Source organism: Pantherophis guttatus, chromosome 1 (assembly GCF_059756535.1).
Source record: "Pantherophis guttatus breed Tessera chromosome 1, ASM5975653v1, whole genome shotgun sequence".
Lineage (NCBI taxonomy): Eukaryota > Metazoa > Chordata > Lepidosauria > Squamata > Colubridae > Pantherophis > Pantherophis guttatus.
The window spans coordinates 176,359,038-176,377,303 of NC_142063.1; the positions used below are offsets into that span (position 1 = coordinate 176,359,038).

Below are 18,266 nucleotides of genomic sequence, written 5' to 3' on the forward strand. Positions count from 1 at the left end.
TGGGCAGGTTAAATAAATTAGATTATAAAATCTAGATACATGCCTGAAATTTCTGGCCTTTTGCTTTGGCAAAGAACAATGCACAGATTTACAAATTAAATTTACAGACTCTTTACAATGATAGATTTCCAGTGTTAGGGGACATGAAAAATGTTGTGACCATTGAAGCAACTCTAAGAAGGCAGCTTTGAAACCACCTCAATGTGAAGGTGTCAGGCTTGGTTGATAAAATCCAGTCACCTGTAAATTATATATTCAGCAATGAGAGATGGTGTGTTGGCAGGTTGATGATTACTGTTCCTAACAAGATGGCAGTGTTTTGAAAAACTCAACATTCAGAGAAAAAAGCTCTTCATAAGATCACTTTCCCCATTACATGTAATCCCCGAGTTCTGACAGTTCACTTAGCAATAATTCAAGTTATGCTCAAACACTTTTCGCCGGGACGGAGATCTGACGGAGACTGGAAACTTCATCTGCATGCAAATGTGGCACTTGAAAACAGAGTGATTCAATCCATTTTCAAGCCCCACACAGGCACTCAAATACTTTTTGCTGGGACAGAGACTGGATGGAGACTGGGAGCTTCTGGGGCCATGGTGTCACCCAACTTCAGGCACCCATCCACTTTTACAGAGAATGGCTGCCTGAACTCCCGCGCGATCAGGGCACCCAAAAGGTTTCAGTCTTTGGGGGGAAAGTATTTACAACAATGTAACAATGAAACAATGCGAGTTCGCTGCCCCAAAGCCTCACTTTGGCATGCAAACGCTTTTCAACGCCAAGCCTGGAAGCCTTTGTAGGAGACTCACCGAGGCTGCCTGCCACTCCAGAAGTGGCAGGCAGCCTCAGTGAATCAGAGAAGCCTAGCAGGGTGCGCTCATCCTGCTCTTCCTCTGCTCTTACCGGGAGCAGGCAAAGAAACAGAGAGATTGGAGAGGAGACAGCTCGCTAGATCTTTGAAAGGTAAGACTATCTGGTGTGGCAGAATGGGGGGGAAGCAATTGCATGAGGTATCTGTGGGTTGGGGGAGGCTGTGGATGCTCTGGTGCAAGTGGCCTTTTCCATCAATAGGCCCCCCATGACTTTCTCCACCCTGCGATACCTCATGTGCAGTTAACAACCTGGACATTCGATTAGCGAATGTGTGGGCGAAAAGAGGGAGTGATCGTGGTCAAGTTATGTGATTCATTCCTACGAATCCTCAGATTATGAATATAATTGGTAAGCTCCATTACATTCGTAACTTGAGAACTACCTGTATTAGCAGCTTTAACAGAGTTTTCAAATGGTAGTTATCTTAATATTTTTTTCTGTTATATTCCTAGTTGTTTGAGAAGACAGAACAACAATATCAGTCCATATAACAGACAAATTTTCAAAACAATTTTGGCCACCCTATTCATGAGGATATATCTTACTGACCTTGTCATAGCAGTTAACTTAGATCCATGACTAAATAATGGACAACAGATTGTTTTTGCCTTATTGTGTTGTGAAACCCCAGCCCAGTAATTTATTTAATGACTATAGTTAAACATTCTTCATGAATAAAAATAAAAAGGAAAGTAATCACACAATTCTATGTATGCTTACTGCAAGGTAAGTCCAATGGTGTTTCCTTAATTCTTATTAAGAGATATAGCTGCCTAAAAATCACAATAAATAGAACAAAATGTATGACAGCACTAAATTGTACAATGAAGTTTTTCTTTCAAGTGCAATTATGAAACAAGCAGCTCAAGCTTCACCACGTTGCAGAATGATTTGCTGAATGATTTGTCTGACTCAAAATCTGTACATTTACTCACAAAATGAATGAAGATTATGTAGACTGCATTCAGTGAACTTGAATATTTGCATTATCAGATCTCCCTCAAAAAACAAATGTACCATCAGAAACTGTAAGATTTTTTGTTTGATTGTTTTCTAAACATAAAAAAGTGACTAATGTACTCAAACATCAAAAATCACATTTATTTATTTATTTATTTATTTATTTATTTATTTATTTATTTATTTATTTATTTTATTGAATTTGTATACTGCCCTACTCCCGAAGGACTCACGGCGGTGAACAGCCATAGAATAAAACATATAAATACAAAATTTAAAATAGACTAAAACGAATTAAATAATTTGGCTGAACAAATTTAAAACCCCAATAATTTAAAACCAAATTTAAAATTTCCATTTAAAAAGGGGAAAGACTTAGGTCAGGCCGGCTTGATGAAATAGGAAAGTCTTGAGTGCCCAATGGAAGGTACACAGATCCGGGATCCTCCGTATCTCCAGGGGGAGCTCGTTCCAAATAGTAGGTGCCCCCATAGAGAAGGCTCTCCCCCTGGGGGCCGCCAGTCGACATTGTTTGGCCGACGGCATCCGGAGGAGCCCCTCTCTATGGGAGCGTACTGGTCGGTGGGAGGCTATTGGTGGTAGCAGGCGGTCCCGTAAATAACCAGGTCCTAAGCCATGGAGCGCTCTAAAGGTGATAACCAAAACCTTGAAGCGCACTCGGAAGACCACCAGGAGCCAGTGCAGCTCACGCAGGAGAGGTGTTACATGGGAGCGCCACGTCGCTCCCGTCACCACCCGCGCGGCCGCACTCTGCGCCAGTTGGAGCCTCCGAGTGCTCCTCAAGGGGAGCCCCATGTAGAGAGCATTATAATAGTCCAGACGGGAGGTGACGAGGGCATGAGTGACCGTGCATAAGGAGTCCCGATCTAGAAAGGGACGCAACTGGCGAATCAGGCGAACCTGATGAAAAATCCTCCCGGTCACGGCCGTCAAGTGCTCTTCTAAAGACAGCCGTGAATCCAGGAGGACACCCAAGTTGCGAGCCCTTTCCGTGGGGGCCAATGATTCGCCCCCAATAGTCAGCGATGGCACCAGCTGACTATATCAGGACGTCGGAAACCACAGCCACTCGGCCTTTGGATGGGTTGAGTCTGAGTCTGTATGCCAGCAAAATAGCATAAAGATGTGATGCAAGACCAAAAAATTAAATCCATATACAATATTTCTGTCCCAGAACATAGTTGTATAGATGTAATTTATTAGTGATTAGTTTGTTAATATGTTTTAAGAATGGAAGGAAATTTGAGTAAGTTAATTTTTAAAGGCAAGATTCTTCAAGATTCTTTTCCATTGCATTAATTCTTTAGCCAATGCACTTTTAAATACTATTAATCCAAAGAACCATGCAATAGTTACTTGGTGCTTTGCTACAGTAAACCTGGCAACTAACAAGAAAAAAAAATGCATTCATTTCTTATGTTGCTTCACTTTATAAATCTTGGGAGAAATGGACAATGAAGCCACTCTAGAATCAATTATCAAAAACCTTGCTGAGGTTTTTTTTTTCCAAGTTCCTCAAAAATATTAACTCACAATGAGTAATTAAATGCCTCTTGCCACCAGAGAGAGTAATATGTGTGAATTGTATTACAACCTTTTCTAAAATGAATCAAATTCATATAATGCAATTTTAAGGAGGTGTAGTATCATCTATGAATTATTTTTATAGTCAATACTTGAAGATACACTAAGATGGATTTGAAAGGAATTTTACATCATAAAGAGTCCCAAGCTAATTCACTGAGTTCCAATCTGAAATTCTCTTTTATATTTTTTTTAAGGCTTCCAAAAGGGCCAAGAGTATTTAAGAATAATTTGATGTTAAATTATGCTGGTATTCTATCCCTAGTGAAATGTTAATATTTCTCAGCTGTAAAGACCTCCTCAGTTTAAGAAGTTTAAAAACTGTAAGTTGTCATAATGATGATGTCAATGGATTTCTTTTACCATGGTCCTGTCATTTGCAGCCTAGTCCTTGTTTTGTAGAGTGAATGCCATTTTAATGGCTCAGGACCTTATATTTCACCACAATGCTACAAATGCCATAGCAATTTTCTCTGCTAGTTCATAACCAAAACAAAAAAAGGAAATCCTTATGCTAAAGCTGATATAGCAAGTACATGTTACTCCATGTGTGTGCCTAATTCATGATTTGAAAGATACCATATCACACAACAGAGATAATGTAAGTATTCACTCTGTAAGCATCCATGAATTATATTTTTAAAGTATAGTGTATCATATAAAAATATAACATTCTCTTATTTTTTAAAAAATAAATCCTATAGAGTGGTATGCATTCTGTGTAGGTGGGTGTCTTCTCGGACTCAGTTCCTATGCAATGAGAGGTTGCTGTTATGGCCAGGAAGGCCTTTGCACAACTTTAGTTTGCTGTTTTTTATATTATGCTTATTAATTGTGCTTTGCTTTGGACAAAATAGGAACATATAATACATTAATTAATAGGCAAGCAATACAACCAATGTAGTGCTAACAAACTTTTGTTCTTTGCAGTATTTATTTGTAATAATGAAAACTAACACAGTAATGAGACTTAGTAGTATAATAAAATATCACAAAATGAATATTGTATAATAAAAATATTTCACAGAACACCTAAAAGCATGTCAAATTATACATTAGAATGGACAGGACATACCTTTTTGGCAGTCTCATTAAATGGTAGTTTGCCAGCAACTTGTGATTTTCAGTAGTAAAACTGAGGTGATTCAAATGTTACAAAAGGACATCATGAGAACCATATGCAGCCTGCTAGTTGCCTATCTTAATATTTAGAAAGGAATAAGCATATTTATGTACGTGTATAAGTTTGTGTACATATACAACACACTGTATAATTTCACATCTATTACTAGTAAGCTGCATTTAACAAGCATTACACCCAGTAATGAAATTTGACAAACTTATGGTGTGAGGGAAGAAATAGTCTCAAACAAGTTTTGCTGCATTGCTATACAATTACAGTATGCAAATTAAGTGGAATCATATCATATGCCAACAGATGAGTCATGTCTGGTATATTAATACTCCAAGGAAAGTAACTGCATATAACTGTGGATTCATCATGGAGAAGCTTTTCTTGAGGACTCCAATTTAAAGGGCTGAAGAGTAGGGGCAAGAATTAAGTCCAATAAATTTACTTTCACTACCAGCATCTTAATTGCTATTATCAGACAAATTGGCAAACATAGATGAAATGTTGGAAATCTTGCTCAGACAGACCACAAACTATAGTAAAGAACAGCTAAATCCACATCTTGTACTTTTTGTACCAAGAAAAACATAACATGCCACTAAGGAACACACTATACTGTATGTGCTCTCAAAATATACATGCAAGAAACATACAGAGCAGTTCAGATTTATGAATATTTTGGTAAAATTCCACCAAAAGGTTGGGGCAGAACAAAGAAAGAGGGAAGAAAAATAATCTCTCTTATGGGAATTGGAGTGTCACTGTTACCAATTCCAATCTTCCATTATTTAACTTGAGGAATTTAGATTACCTGGACAAATCTAACAAAAACAACACCATAGATGCTTAAGTTTATGATGAGTCTAAGCCAGCATTTCTAAAAACTACTAATTTGGGGAAAGACTGGGTTTGTCCTGAAATCCTTATTTATTTGGCCAGAACAAATTTTCAGTCATGAAACTACTGGTTGAAGGCAAATGGTGGCTTGGAAGTTACAGCAATGCAAAATAAATCAGGAAAAGAATTGAATAACACATTTATTTATCAAGCAGTGATGTCTTAACTTTTCAATTGGTAAATTCTCTTTTTTACATGTGGGTACAGCACAGTATTTTTCCCCTACAAAACTCTGTGAGGGGCAGAACAGACAGCTGCTATTACTGAATATCACAGATCAAAGCAAGGAACATTTTTTGAGCTCTGTGAGTCAACATGGCAAAGCACCCTGTCCAGAGGAGAATAGACCAGAGCTGCTCTTGGCCAATCCATGGTACTCTACACATTTAGTTATCCCTGGGGCAGAGATAAACCCTCCAGCTTTTATCCAAAACTAGAAAAAATGCGATTCCAGCAACTGTGGTCATTTTTTATTTTGTGGGATAAGGAAGCAAGCAAGCACTGCAGAAATATGTGTGTACAGTATGTTATAAAGTAAGAGACATAATGTGAATAGGTGTATATAAGTTGTATGTCTCTGTGTGTGCACCCTCCATCCCAACCATATCAATAGTATTTTTTACATAATATTTTGTCTTTTTTTAAAAAAATGGGGCTGCATTTGTTATCCTTTCCTAATAAGTTTACAGAATCACAAGGCCTCATAAAACTTTTTCAGACTAACAAATTGTATTGTTGCCTTCCCTGCTCCCCCCCACACCTGATCCCAGTTCAAATTCTACATCAGTCTAGTCATTCCATTGCATTGATGAAATTAGCTGTAGCTATGAAAGCATAAGCCTTTTAATACAATTTGTTAGTTTGAAAAGGGAGGCATGCAAGGGCAATTTTATGAAAACTGGCAAATGATGATTAGACCTAGCCACTACTGAAACAATGTCAAATTGCAGTGTGTCAGTCATTACAGATTAGTCCTCGACTTACAACAGTTCATTTACAGACTGTTCCAAGTTACAAAGGCACTGAAAAATGTGACTGATGACCATTTTTCAGAGTTACGACCTTTGCAGCATCCCCATGATCATATGATCAAAATTCAGATACTTGGCAACTGGCTCATATTTATGACCCAGTGTCCCAATGTCATGTGAGGGGCAGAACAGACATTGCAACCGTCTGACAAGCAAAGTCAATGGGGAAGCCAGATTCTCTTTTCAAGTGAGTTACTATCAACTGCAGTGGTTCACTTAACAACTGTGACATGAAAGGTTGTAAAATGGGGCAAAACTCAGTTAACAAATGTCTCACTTAACAACAAAAATTTTGGGCTCAATTGTGATCATAAGTCGAAGACTACCTGTACCAGCAGGCAAGCTATTCACATTTATGATGCAGGTACATTCATTAGCTCTATATCAAATTCAAATTCAATAAAGTGAGCCAGTGAATTAAGGTTTCGACTAGAATCGAGGAGAGCCAGATTCAAGTCATCTTGTCACATGGCAAATCTCTTGGTGACTTTGGATCAAGATGGGATATAAATCTAACAAATAAATGAGAGTCTAGTGCTATTAGAAAACAAAGAATGGATGGCTATTCCGATACCTTGATACTTTTAAAAGATGCTTTACTTCATAATTCTTTCCTTGTGGTGATGTTTTCAAAAAAATATTTTGTATCTTGCACTGGAAGCATCAAAACTGATAATAAGCTAGAATCATTCTTCCTTGCTTCTAATATTCTGATGAGTTAGAACCACTCTAGTTTATTCAGTGGATGTATCTGCATAATTTTGCTAAAGATGTTGCCTGACTGGGAACTAGAACACACAACTCTTCTATTACAATATTTTTTTCCTGGACAGATCCCCTCCTTGAGAAGCCATGTTGTATATGCATGGCTGAGTGAAAGCAAAGTTTGCTGATGAAGTGCATTAACTAAAATGGAGAACCACATTGATGATACTTTGTCATACCAATTTCATTGGAAACTGAGTTATTTTTGTTTATATTTCTACCCCATTTTCCTCAAGTGACTTGAGACAGCATAATTTAGTTTTTACAAATAACCCTGTAAAATAGGTTGCAAGATCATTCCTCACCCCAAGTCACCTAGTGAACTTTCTTGGCTAAGGATAGACTTTACCAGGAGTCTCCTCAATCCTAACACAGGCCCTAAACACTTAAGCTGTAGACAAAAAAAAGGGGGGGGCTGTAATAAATAGTTGTAGTGCATTCTCCTTTTTTCACAGAAAAAAAGATTTCCTACTAAGTTGACTGTGCTAGCAAGCTTACAATAAAATAATGGTCATGGAAGAAGCTTCATTTTTGCCCCACCCCTCTCTTGGTACACCATGGTACTACACTCAAGGAAGCAGCAGCAGCAGATGAAGGAATTATAGTTGAGATTTGGGATACTAAGTCCAGTACGTTGATTAATGCAGAAATCAACCTGATTCTTGTCTAATATCTTGTGAAGGACAAAACACCTTCATAATATATTAGACATACCAAGCATTTACTTATTCAATTTTTATGTCTTTTCTTGAAGGTAAGGATAGTAACACTTTGGTAGTGGGGGGTGGGTATGGCTTTTATCAGTTCCATTTTTCAGGATTACACATGGTTTTCCTTCCTGAGTGACAGAATCACTTAACCAGTTGAACATCTTCCGTCCTAAACCTGCTTTTGGGAGGGAAGACTTTTGTCATGCATGGCATGGGAAACTGATGCCTGTTTCCAGTTTCAGCTTGTTAGATTAATTCCAAAGATACCTTAAAGTTGCAAGCACTCTTGTCATAGTTTAAAGTAAATCCAAAGTTTTTCTTTGTCACTCTCTGGAAAAGGTGGAAAAATAACAACACGTTTGTACAATAATTTGTATGCAATAGGTTAATGAACCAAAGTGCAACACTTACAAAGAAATCACAAATAAAACCTTTGTATACAGGTATTCCTCAACTTACGAGCCACCCTTGAGCCCAAAATTCCTGTTGCTAAGTGAGACATTTTTTAATGTGAATTTTGCCCCATTTTATGATCTTTCTTGCCACAGTTGTTAAGTGAGTCACTGCAGTTGATAAGTAACACAGTCGTTAAATGAATCTGACTTTCCCATTGACTCTGCTTGTGGGAAGGTCACAAAAGATGATTGCATGACTCTGGCACACTGCAATCTTTATAAATCTATGTCAGGTGTCAAAATCCAAATTTTGGTTATATGATCATGGAGATACTGCAAAAATAATAAGTGTGAAAAACAGTCATAAATCACTTTTTTCAGTGCTGTTGTACCTTCGAATGGTCACTAAATGAACTGTTGTACGTCGAGGACTACCACATATATAATGGATCTTTCAATATGAACGGAGCACCAGTTCAGTTGCTAAGACATGTCAAGTCTTTGTGACCCTATGGAGCATACCAGGCTAGGACAGCCTGTCCTCCACTGCCTCCCTGAATTTGCCCAAATTCATGTTCATTTTGTCAATGACACTATCTAGCCACCTCATTCTCTGCCTTCCCCTTCTCTTTTTGCCTTCAATCTTTCCCAACATCAGGATCATTTTTCAATGAGAGCACCAGAATGGGGACCAATTAAGCAGCAATTACAATTAAAAAGGCCTTATTGTACATTTTAGGAAAAATATCCCTCAGTTAAAATAATCTAAACTGTTAATATAATTTTCATTCCCTGTGCAGTGAATGTAGAATGTAGAAGAAATGTGAATGTGAAAGAAGTTTATAAGTAAACCTTGTTAACAGCAGATAATAATTAATATAAGTTGTCAATACTTCATTTTATTAGTTGGACATTTTTTAGATACGCAAATCAGAAAGCCAGACAATTGATTGGAAAAATGCTTTATTAAATCAAAGCAGACCTAGAGCAATAATACCTTATATTTTCATGCAGTTAACCCAGTATTACCCAATTTAATGCTTTTCAGATGTGTTGGACACCAACTTCCCTAATTCCCAGCATTACTGAAGCATTATGGAATTTGAAGAGCTATACAGCTAAGAGTCACCATATTTCAGAAGGCTGAGTTAACCAAATGAATCAGGTAACAGTTTAGACTTGAACTGAGCCACAGTTCACTGACAGCACAGGAAAACCTTTCCAACATTACATCACATCACCTAACAAATGTGATTTGATCATATTAATACAAATCCCCATGAAGAGTTCATACTTGAAGAGTACCATTTAGCCCACACATTCTTCTATATAAAAATACATAGAAAGCACACATAGAAATATTGGTGCTCCAAATCCATTTTTTTTCTTTATGCATAAGGATACAAAAGCCAAGATATAAGCCAATCATTTCTGTGAAAGTGAAGAATCATATACATAAAAACCAAAGGAATGGATACATCCAACAGCAGAGCAAAGCAAAGAGCATGAACTGATGGCCACAGCTAAGAACATTATTTGAAACATTTGTGCAAATCTAGACTGTTATTTACCACGTAGCACTCCACTACGAGGAAGAACGCGAGGGAGACCCAAAAGAAGATAGAGACAACATCAAAGACACAATCCAACATCAATTAACAACGGTTGAGGCTGCCAGAAGAGCAAAAGCCAGAACTTTCAATCTCACTCGACATCAGAAGCCATTAAAGAGGAAGTGAAGAAGGTTCCACCACTGTTTAGATATACAGTATCTATGTTGTTTGTAAAATGATACAAAGTTTCTTAACACATACTAGGAAATCAGAGTGTGTTAAATTTTCTCCAGTGCTGTGTTTTTCTCTGTGCTGAAATGACTGAGATCACTAAATTACAGGGGTGTGCAAAACATTTTGTTTTGAATTATTTCAAGTGCAAACCTTCCCAAACCCATGTGTCTCCAACAGGCTGTTTTCAGCTTTCTAGAAACATTTTGAGCATGAAACAGAGTCTAGATACGTAAATGCCAAGACATACACATGTCAGCATGTTATGAACATCTCTTACAACCCTTTAACTACAGTTACTTCCTCAGACTGAGCAAAGGACTTATTTTTCCTACAGGTGAAAACTCTCAGTAATCTTTTCTGCTTGATCAGACCAGGGCAAACCCAACTCAGCTTTAGAGGCAGACAGTGCAGCTACTTGGGACAGCCACAGGCAAGAGCAGAATAAAATCTCAAACTACCTGGACCTCACCAAAAATAAGAAGTGTCCCCAATCCTTTGTATTGTCAGTATCTTTGAGTTTATTGATCAATTTATTGATCACAACTGTTCAACTGACTATGGTCCAGAGTTTTCCTATCTGCTGTAGCAAAGGCTCATACAACTCATTCATTGCAATTTCAATATGTATAATGAATGAAATTTTTGCTCCACGAGAGACTGTATTATCATTTGACACTGAAGCAAAATTAAAGAGAAGTCCCGTTTCTTATTTATATTTCCCATCAATGTTCAATTACAAACTTGTCAATAACATACTCAAATTAATAATTCAAGGCACAGCATTTTTTCACTAAAGTATATGTAATACATTACATGAGCCAATCTAATGTAGCAGGTAGCATCCTTATTAAAAAGAAGAAAACTTGGCTTCATCTATAATCTATGTATATGTAATTATAGATGCAGTAATAAAAAGATGAAGCTGACATCTATGAAATATGTGCCCCCCCAAAAAATTGACCTGCAACCTTTTGGAAGGAAACATAAAAACAAGCATAGTATAGCCAAGTCTTACTCACTTGGAATTGCCACAGGCTAATAAATATGAGGGGGAAAAAACACTCGCTCCAAAGCATGTAATTTTAATACAGTTGGGTGAGAATGGTTCGTTTCAAAACCCTTTTCCTTTCTGCTGTCTGGTACACACAATATTTGCAGTATATAAAAAGCCAAGTCAGTTGCTTATTACGGGCTTCCTTCTTGTTTTAAAGGGATACAAATAACCAAGATCATGTTAAGGGATGTAGTTCTCAATTGATCTTTTCAAAGGAGCCTCAGTGCAAATTGTTCTATTATTTATTTGAAAGAATTAAATCCTGGAGGTGCAACAAGATAAGACTAAATGACCAAAGTTTTCATTATTACCTATTCAGATCTCAGTTTTGGCCACAAAAAATACATATTATAGTAGATTTACTGGAATGTATACATCAAATCTCCTGTCTCTTACATCAACTTATTTCTACATTTGATTATATTTTAGCAATATTTAACCAAGTCAAATCCACTGAGAAAATATTGCCGCTTTATACACTCCACTCTTCCTAGTTTCATAAGAAACATAAATGATATCTAAACTTCTATGAGACTAATCCATAAAATTTAGTCTGGGACATTAATAACATATCATTAGCAACAAGTAAATAACTGAGTGCTTTTTAATAATCCTGCAATTCACACACTCATAAAAAAAATTTTTACTCATAATTTGCCGAAGGGCAGAAAAAAATGGCTGAGTGCAACAGCTCCCTTTCAGAAAGAGATGATAGAACGATCATATTTTATTGCCGCACATTTCTATTTGAAGCAGAGTTTAATCTGGAATAATATGTAACTATTTACTTACAGTCCCAAACCAATAAACCATATAAAAAGAATTTAAAAAGTACCTTGAAATAATTAGGATGATCAAGTGTGAAATAACAAAAACTGGAGAAATCCACATAAAATATGTTGCTAAGAAAATTAGGCAGATGGAAAAGTTATAAAATAAAAATTCTCAGTTGTATAAACCAGAACAGATGAATATCTAACATTTCAAATAATAATGAAGCAATCCACAGCTATCTGATAAATAAGTGTCTACAGCCAGGAGAAATGTATATTTTCTTTTTTAAGCATTTAAAGTATTGCAAGCATCCAACAACTCATTTTGAAAAGGCTCAAAAAGTAAAGGCAAGGAAGGTAGAACAGTAACAGAGAACATTTTATGTGTGTTTTTCAATCATTCAGTCCACCAAATATATTTTTGGAATATCTGAATTCTCTGAAATATTTTTTGCTTGGAACTACTCTATAGCCATGAATGCATCACAAAAGAACTTCTCACCCAATTTCCAACAAGTTTAACTTTTTCTATAATGTTCAACTAACCATTATTAAACTCAGTAGCAATTTAGGAGTAATTCAGACTAGCAGTCACATTCAGGTGTAGATTAGTATGAAGAACCAATCTGCCCTCTGTTCTTTGTATACAAACCAACCTCATAGACTGGACAAGATTAATTAACCTATTATGCAAAACACTTTAAAAGATAACTTACTGCTTGTCAGGTGACTTGGTGAGGTATGTTGCCCATTGGGTGTGCTTGAAGTAAGGTCAATCGCCACATTGGAGTGTTCCCTTTCAGGTGAAAGGTCATGGTCACCTATTATATTTTTAAAAAGTGTCAGTTTTTATTTAGAAAAACTGTTATTTGCACCCAGGACAAAACTGTTTCTGGTAATTCTGCTCCCAAGGTTATTAGATTCTTCTATTCATTAAAGGCTAGGGTGTAGGTTACAACTGCTTACAAGGTATGGCAAAAAGGTCTGTTTATTGGCTTGCTCAACATTAACAACACTGGGTTAATATTATGGTCTTGGGACAAGGTCAAAGAAATGTCCACATCCCTTCAATTTCACACTCAGTTCCTTTGCATACAGTGTATGGTTTATTTATTTATTTTAAAAGAAAGAGGGAAAGATTATGTTCCATATAGGCTGCCTACCACCTGTCTTTCAAGACATCTATACAGTGCCACTGAAATGACCAAATCAGCAAAAAATAAAATATGATAATAAAGAATTATCTTCATCTCCCAATAAGGCAAAAGTCCAAACAATGACAGGAAAATTAAACTGATACTTACAGGGCAGGTATCCATCAGTAGCCTCCACTTCCATAATCAAAGTGCAGTGCTATAAAATAAAAAGTACACTGTCAAAGATGCCCTCACTCTGTCAACTCTTAAAAGATCTAGGTTTCTTAGTGAACTCTTCTTTTTGTCATTGCTAATCAAACCAGTGTTTGTGTAGCAGAAGGCTTTCTGCCTGGAATCTTTCTGAAAGCACCCAGTGATCAGAATAGGTTAATTTACTTTTTTCCCAAAAATGAACCCTGTGGAGGAGGTGAGGGGGAATCACACACTAAAATAATTACTAACCAGTTTCTAAATAAATCCTATTTAGGTCAGGTATGTGTTAACTGGCTTGCCAGTAACTTAACAATCAACAGCTACTTCTATGCAAAGGCAGGAGAGCATTTGTTAATAAATCCAACAGGGAATCTGAGTATCTCAAGTAGGAATTTTTGGACTGATTTTTAAGTACTGTCAAATGTCAGTGCTACAAAGTTTCTTACCATTATGGCTCTTCTATGGTGTGAACAAAAAATGCTGAACAAAAAATGGTAAACGTGTGCTTCCATGACACTGATATAACATTTTTACACAGGAACCAGTTTATTCCAGCTTAAGTTTTTAACCCTGGAGCAATTTTTAAAGTAGTTCCAGATTGTATGCATTACTGCAGTCTCAAAAGTTTCTTGAAGCACTTTGCTAACTATTACTTTCTAGAAATCAAATAACCATATTATATGACACTCAAGTCATTTACTATATGAATAAAAAAGAAATAATGTAAAAAGGTAAATAATCAACATTTTAAAGTGAAATTTAAAAGGAAAAACCCATGCCTAGCAAAAATTGCATTTTCCCCTCCTAGTTTCCCAGCTCCCTTTTGCCTTTAGTTTCAAAACTCTTATTACATCAAGCAGTTAAATTATTCACAATGAACCATTTCTGTATTGATTGCCAAGTATATTTAGCCCCAGCTCCTGGAATTTCTCCATTACTTACTGGAAAACAGGCAGCTCCATTTCTTGTCTCTAAACCACTTCCCTTTACCTCATCCCCCTCCTTAAGAAAGAAAGACTTCTCTGCTGCGTTCCTTTCTCTTTGGCACACAACATATCAAATTCCCAAGATACTCAGTATAATGCTTAGATTTCATCGGGCAACGCTGCCATCGTGTTGATGTTTACATGGCTTTAAGAATAATACTTGAGATCTAAATGTTTTAGCATAAGAGCAATTCCCTCATGCCTTTCCAAAATTACCTTATCTTCCACCTTCAGCAGGTAACATACACGGCAACAAGGGAAAAAAGTTCCTAAAGCCCACGGGGGTGGAGAGAAATACTATCCCAGCCAATGAGATGTAAAGGGGTGGGGGGCAGAAAGAAAAGTTCTATGGTTTAAAAAAAAGTTTGTTCACCATTTCCAAATTCTGATAGCAGCTTCTACCTCTCCTCCCAGCCAAGAACGAAGAGAAAGACGGAATTGACGGAATTATAATACCCTGGAACTACAGCGAGGTGGGAGTGCCTTTGAAAAAAGTTAGATCCCTCTTTTTTTTCTCATCCCCCCTTCCCTCCTCCAGGATTCAAGAGAAGATGAAGAAAACTTACAGGTAGACCATTCAGAGCAAGCGGATCGGAAGGGAAACAAAGCAAAAATGAAGAAGGAAGCTTCTTCTCTCTCCTCCCCCCCCTTTCAGGATGGGCTTGTTGGGAATGGCACGTACTTTCAGGAAAGATGAAGAACAAAATAAGGGAGAGAGAGGTCAGCCAAAGCTACAGCACTGCGATTAACCAGACGAGAGAAAACTTGATCCACCGGTTCCTTAAGAACCGAGAGTGAAGGGGGGAAAATCTTGGAGGAAAGAAGAAAAAGAAGACGGGGGGGGGGGCTGAAAGGAGTAGATCACGGAGTTTAAGAAGAAAAAAAAAGAATCCAGAAAGTCAGGCCACTAATTATTTTTGGCCCTAGGCAAAATAAAACGATCTCGTAATTTTACCGGTGTCTATGTTTCTTTCCGCGCGCTGTCAATTAATTTAAACCCTGCATTTTTGAAATAGAACGCGTGGCGTGCAATGAAATATTGTGTTATCTTTCGAGTATATTTTGTCGGAGGGATCCGCGTGCATCGTGGACGAGCCTCTTCTTAACTGCAATTGACAAGCCCAGCTCAGTTAAGAAAACAAAAGCCAACCGTATCAAAACTGGGGACGAATTAATCGATTAACCCCATAGAAATCAGAATTGTTTTTTAAACGCATTCTGCAATCCATATTCATTAGATGGATCGACCAACATTAAAAGATGGTTTTCCAAACAGAAATGGAAATCTACCCTTTTCGCATCCTTATGTTCTTGTAAAGATTTATTTTGGGATTAAAAAGCAACAAGTCCTGTTGACCCCGAGATTAGAGATGCTCCATAATTGCGCGATCTTCTGTGACAGACCTTGTCCGCCTCCCTGCCTTTCGCAGCCACACACACCTATTCACCAATGCACCCCGACGACACTGAAGACAGAGCCGACAGGCAGCCTTTCTATGTTCTTGTTTCCATCCGCCACCAGTGAAGCCGAAGAAATACCCCAACAAAGATTTACCTCAGCAGTGCGTGTAGGGAAACAATTCCACCATTCTCCCGGTTTGTTTGTTTTGTTAATGAGTTTTTTCCTTTCTCGGTTTCTTTCCTAGGCTTAGCGATCGTGTGTTTGTGCCCCGCAGTTGGTTATGGAAACTAAGGCAGTGGATCTGTAGCTAAGGGTAATCCTGTTTTTTACTTCCTCCATCTTCAGAGAGCAGGGTTAGCCTGGGACAACTGGTCAAACCCCGAGAAACCGATCCGGCAACTCACACGCTCGCTCGCTCGCTCGCGCACTCACACACACACACACAGGCAGCACAGACGTCTCACCCAGACACTCTGAGCGGGAGAGAGCGATCTGGGAAGCGCGTTGTCTGGCTTGGCAGCGCTGCTCAGCTGACTCGGCAATCGATTACAGGACAAGTCCCCGAACACGCCCGCAGCTTCTTTGCTCCCGAGCTCAGGCGGTTCTTCCCGGGCGGAGGTGCTGGTGCCTCGGCAGACCCCGCTCCGCCACGGGAGCAGGGGAAAAGGGCCCCGCCGCGACCCCGGGACAGCTGCCGGCACTGCATAAACTTTCGGGGGAGGGGGCTTTTACCGCTCCATTTTCCTTGCTGTAAAACTCTGCTGGTTGGGTACTGTATTTCCAGTGTTGCCTGTCTCAGCATAACTGTAACACGGAAGCGAAATCGAATAAAGTAAGAGAGAGAGAGAGAAGGCGAGAGATCGCACTGCAAAATACTCCATTGAGTATTTTGAAGGCTCGCTAGCAGAGGGGCTTCAAAACACACTAGGCTAACACGTGATTTGTGGTTCAGTACGTTGTGCTATCCTTGGCTGATCTCAAACATCTTAGCGGTATTGGATACACCATATACAGAGATGGGAGACCCCAGGAATTTGCAAAGCTGTAGGCTAAAAACTGGGAAGGTTTTTTGTATATCTATAATGTATATCCCAGAAGGTGCCAAATTATTCCCATATAGTTGCCACGAAAAATAGATGGATGTGCCATATAGTCACCAATAGTAGCCTTTGGCTTGGAAGGAGATTTTACCTTTATATTGTGTGAACCCCTGTAGCTACCCACAGTTCATATTTTAGTGTTGCCAAATGCAAGTATTGGGTTAATTTAATAAAATAGTAGTTAATCCAAGGTTAAGCACATGGTCTTAAATCAGTCTTAGCCTTTAAACTTCAAATAAACCAAGATCTCTAATCCAAGTACAGTACAGTATTATAAGAAGTCTCAGAGCCAGAGCTCTTCAGATATATGTGGTCTTGTTCTGTCCCAAATTTCAAGTAGTTTTCCCCATTTGTGAATGAGCACACAGTGTGGCCAACTTAAGGAAGGGCATTTTCCATATATTCAGAAGGACCTTCCTTTTTACTGTTTTTCAAGCTTGGTTGCTGATAACTGAAATACAACACAAATTCAAAGGCCTGACTCAGCCTTTTTGTAATATTATCCATGCTTGGATTAATGTCTACCTTAAAATTTTCTTAACAAAAAGTTTGCCATTATCTCCTTCCAGAATGGATTTTCGACTTCCCAGTCTAATTTATGCATGGGGATTTCCAGGTGGTTTCCCATCCAAGGGCTAACAAGGTTTATTTCTGCTTAAATTGTTCAAGATTAATAAGGTGCTGCCACCTGCTGTGCGCAATGCATGTCTACTCAAAAGTAAATTTCACTGATAGTGCTAAATTGATTTATAGGCTAAAACAGATTTTAGGTATATTAATAATAAATATTGATGCTTATACCAAACATTTTAATAGATAAGCAGATTGCCTCTCATATCACTAGTCCAGTGTTTTCAGGAAATGGTCAGTAGATTCCTCCCCCTCTCACACAGGCCAGCAAAGCCCAGCCCTCTGATTTGTGTATAGCAGGGTAGAGGGAATTTGTTGGTTTAAGACACTGTAGTTAGCTGAGAAGGCCCTTCCGCAATTACCTTGTTTGCACTGGAGGGGGGGGGCTTCATTTTCTCTCCCTTCCTACCATTCTATGGGCAATGGAAGAGAGTGAAGATGAATGCAGTGCCCAATTCCAAATGCTTGGAAGTGGAAGCTGCATTGTGTGGAGGGGTTTGTGGTGAATAAGGTTAAGGCAAAAATTGCACATCTAAAATACTTTCAATAATAAAATTGGATTGCAAACAACTCAACTTCCTTTAATACCTATTATATTTTTCTAATTTGCAGCAGAATAGAACTTAAATGGAATTCAAGTGGTCACCATATTGGTTTCTGCCAATAATAAAGGAAGTTAAAGATAAACAAAACTTTTTGGAGGCAACAAAAAATTATCACTCTTGTTTAATATCTCTCTTATTTCACTCCATCCCTGCCCTATTCCACTGCTGCATTTACATGACATAAACTTTGGATACTTAAAGACCTGTCT

General features: G+C 38.1%; 1 protein-coding gene across 7 annotated transcripts in view; it reads right to left on the reverse strand.

The window, feature by feature from the left end:
- IKZF2 (IKAROS family zinc finger 2) overlaps positions 1–16,322 on the reverse strand; it is a 159,698-nt gene extending 143,376 nt beyond the window's left edge. For 3 of the 7 annotated variants that reach the window (XM_060688181.2, XM_060688178.2, XM_060688176.2), the window contains exons 1-3: positions 15,876–16,194; positions 13,290–13,338; positions 12,702–12,806 (exon numbers count right to left, since the gene is read on the reverse strand). In XM_060688181.2, the coding sequence (XP_060544164.1) occupies positions 12,702–12,806; positions 13,290–13,323 (139 nt within the window). In that variant the 5' untranslated portion in view covers positions 13,324–13,338; positions 15,876–16,194. Of the gene's footprint in view, positions 1–12,701; positions 12,807–13,289; positions 13,339–15,875 lie in introns of all 7 variants that reach the window. The other 4 variants (XM_087882180.1, XM_087882181.1, XM_060688179.2 and 1 more) reach the window with 2 other exon arrangements.
- Positions 16,323–18,266: the final 1,944 nt, after the last annotated feature.